This window comes from Populus euphratica, unplaced genomic scaffold (assembly GCF_000495115.2).
Source record: "Populus euphratica unplaced genomic scaffold, PopEup_1.0 scaffold533.1, whole genome shotgun sequence".
Taxonomy (NCBI): Eukaryota; Viridiplantae; Streptophyta; class Magnoliopsida; order Malpighiales; family Salicaceae; genus Populus; species Populus euphratica.
The window spans coordinates 55,171-58,317 of NW_011500171.1; the positions used below are offsets into that span (position 1 = coordinate 55,171).

Genomic DNA, 3,147 nt, shown 5'->3' on the forward strand with positions numbered 1-3,147 from the left:
GGCAAGCTTATTTCATCAAGATCCTCCAATGATAAGAAAACTTCGTCTAGACATGAGAGTTCCTTTCCTCCATCCTCCTCCTCACAACTCCGCTCATAGACCCGACAAATAACCCATTTACTATAATCCTGAGCATAGTAGAATCCAAAACAAAACATATCCCAAAAGTTATCATATTGGTGCCAGCAATAATATTATAGAAATAAATAAATAAATAAATGGAAAACTATAAATATTATTCACGTACTTGCTTTGAACGGGCTCTGGTTTTGGATGATTTTGTAGAGGGAGAAGAGCCATGGGAGGTGCAATGTTCCGAGAGAAGGTACTCTTCCATTATCCAATTAGTTTTGATGCCTTCTGCTGCATAAAATATAAAATATTTCTTGATCCCAACTAGCTTGTTGTTCTCACTAGCAAGTATAGGTTCTTCAACGTGGCCAACCATTGGCTTCCAGCACCCGTTACTAGTAATCCTGTTTTGTGTTCTTCGGCTGTAGAAGTAGCATTGTTTACCCTCCGACAATGCCTTACCTTTATACAATTAACACAAGCTTATAACATGAAATTGTATAGGTTTTACAGTTGGATCGCGTTTAAGAATATGTCAAGACTATTTATAATAATGATTGTAGATAGTTTCGATGCGGAAATGTTAAAACCCTTTGAAAAACATGTATAAAAACATCAAGCTAATATTTTTTGAGTTGAAAATCAATTACAGAAGAACTTGAATCGTATCGGTTCATAGTCAATAATATGTCATGATTCATGATGATCGACATCTAGAGATTAATTTGATTGTTGGAAGATATAAAAGACGAGGAATGAATGAGAGTAGCTAATGTGGAACGTACCATCAAGTTCCCATGGATCATAAGGATGAAGATCAAGATCCGGGATCACATCTGGATGGCAAGGTAAAAGAGCTGCTTTACGATGAAGAAAATGCACTACAAGCTCTTCATCACTTGGACAAAATCGGAAACCAGGAGGAAGATTGGCAGCCATGATCTTCAGTTCACCAAAGAACTGCGTAGCTCTAGCTAGTTATTTATGCTGTCAATGATGATGTTTGGGAGCTAAGATGATGATATAATTTATAGAGTAAGAGAGAATATGAGAGAGAAAGGTGAGTGCCTGTGACGTGAGAAGGAAGGCGTTTTCAGTCACCAATCACAACTTGGATCACACTCGGTGGAGCTAGGGTTGAGCTTTTATCTATATATATATAATCGAATTGAAGGTATACTTCCCATCGAAATAATGTTAAATAAACGAACTTGTTATATAAAATATTTATACAAATATATGTGGTAATCTAGAATAATACTAAATATTGAGAAAATATAATAAAAAAATAAAAATATATATATTGATCATTAATATTATAGAATAATATAAATTATATTTTAGAACCTTACCTAACCACTTAAATTTTTGAATTAAATTGATTTTTTAATATGATATCAGAATTTGGATGATCAAGTAGTTACGAATTTCAATCTTTAAATTGATTTTTTAATATGATATCAGAGTTTGGATGATCAAGCAGTTACGAATTTCAATCTCATTATTTCTATTTATTTAATATAAATTAAACATTATAAGTTTTAAGTCTAAAAAACTTTTATTTGAAAAAATATATTAGAAAATAATATAAATCATATCTTGAAATTTCATATAACAACTTAAGTTTTTAAATTAAATATACTATTTGACAATTAAATTAATTAAATTTACAAGTGAGTTTTAATTTAAGATTATTGTCATCTAATGAAACATGCAAAGTATTAGAGTTTTTTCTTATTATATTTTCTATATTTTTAATATTACTCATCGATTTTATATGAATCATAAGTCATTTAAAATTTGTAAAATCTATACCTTAGTATTTAGAGATTAATACGAAAATTCATCTCAAGATTTATATGGTAGAAAAAGTTTGCACCGCGCATTTTTTCTTTAAAGAGATGGCACGTGTTTGCCTAATATTGGAGGAGCTAAAGAGGGCGAGGCACCCACATTCATTTTTTTTCAAGAAGTGGACTTTCTGTGGAAGAATTAAAAAAAACAAAAACAAATATTCATCTCACCATCATCACACTTCATGCTTATGTCACGCACCTGCTATCATCCACGTTTGCAATAAGAAAATGGGTTTGGTCTTGGGGCATTACAGGGCCGCATTTATAACAATAAGCCTGCTAATTTCCTTATATATTTCTTAATGTTTCTTTTTGTTTTTATATTAATACTTTAATAGCTTGCAAGTTCAACCTTTGCTTGTGTATGAAAAATGTAATTCCATCACGATTCTTAGTGCATTTATCCTACGTGCATCTTTGCCTATCAAAGTTAATGCCTTGTTTGTTTTAAGGTATTGTCTGAGTTAATTTAAATTAATTTAATTTAATTAAAATAATTTTTTTAAAAGATTAAATTAAATTTTAATCGAGTTAAATGAATCACTTTTCATTTGGGTATTTTTAAAACCTATCTCAAACCAAACTAAGTTAATAATACAAATAAATTATAATGGGTGCTAAATATAAGATAAGTAAAGGAAATAAACCTCTCTCACTTCCAACTTTTAGATTGCAATATAAGCTTAGAAAAATAAGTGAAAAAATTCATTAATTTAGTTTTGAGCCTTGTTATCAAAATGAAAGGGTGATTTCTTTCTTTTATATATATATATATATATATATATATAAAATAAAGTCGAAATAATGAAAAAACCAGTTTCTGATTGGAATAAGTTAAGAGGGCTCTTCCTAAGCATATTTATTCTTCATAATTCCAAATTAATGCAGCTGGAGTACATGTGTGGCCTTGAGGGGGTTCGCTTTGTCTACACTCCACCACATGGTGAGGGGAAGGGAGCATGCTTGGAAAAAGGTTAGCTCGTATATGTAGCCCTTTAGGCATCAAACGCCCCTGCCCTAGGATAATTCACACCATACATTAGATGCCACACATTCTCGTAGCCTCACATAATTCAAGAATAGGCTTCCCTTGTCATGTGGAAAATTCCCTATGACATGAACATTTCACCTTCGAAACTAGTCTATGAATATACGGTTGTACACAATAATGAATGATGGATTTGACTTTTGAATTGAATGTATTAAGAAATAATTATAA

The 3,147-nt window shown here is 30.9% G+C and overlaps 1 protein-coding gene across 1 annotated transcript in view; it reads right to left on the reverse strand.

The window, feature by feature from the left end:
• LOC105111360 (NAC transcription factor ONAC010) overlaps nucleotides 1–1,189 on the reverse strand; it is a 2,637-nt gene extending 1,448 nt beyond the window's left edge. Inside the window, exons 1-3 of the mRNA XM_011006685.1 lie at nucleotides 858–1,189; nucleotides 248–534; nucleotides 4–128 (exon numbers count right to left, since the gene is read on the reverse strand). Coding sequence (XP_011004987.1) covers nucleotides 4–128; nucleotides 248–534; nucleotides 858–1,011 — 566 coding nt within the window. The 5' untranslated portion in view covers nucleotides 1,012–1,189. The remainder of the gene's footprint in view (nucleotides 1–3; nucleotides 129–247; nucleotides 535–857) is intronic.
• Between the last annotated feature and the right edge of the window lie 1,958 nt (nucleotides 1,190–3,147).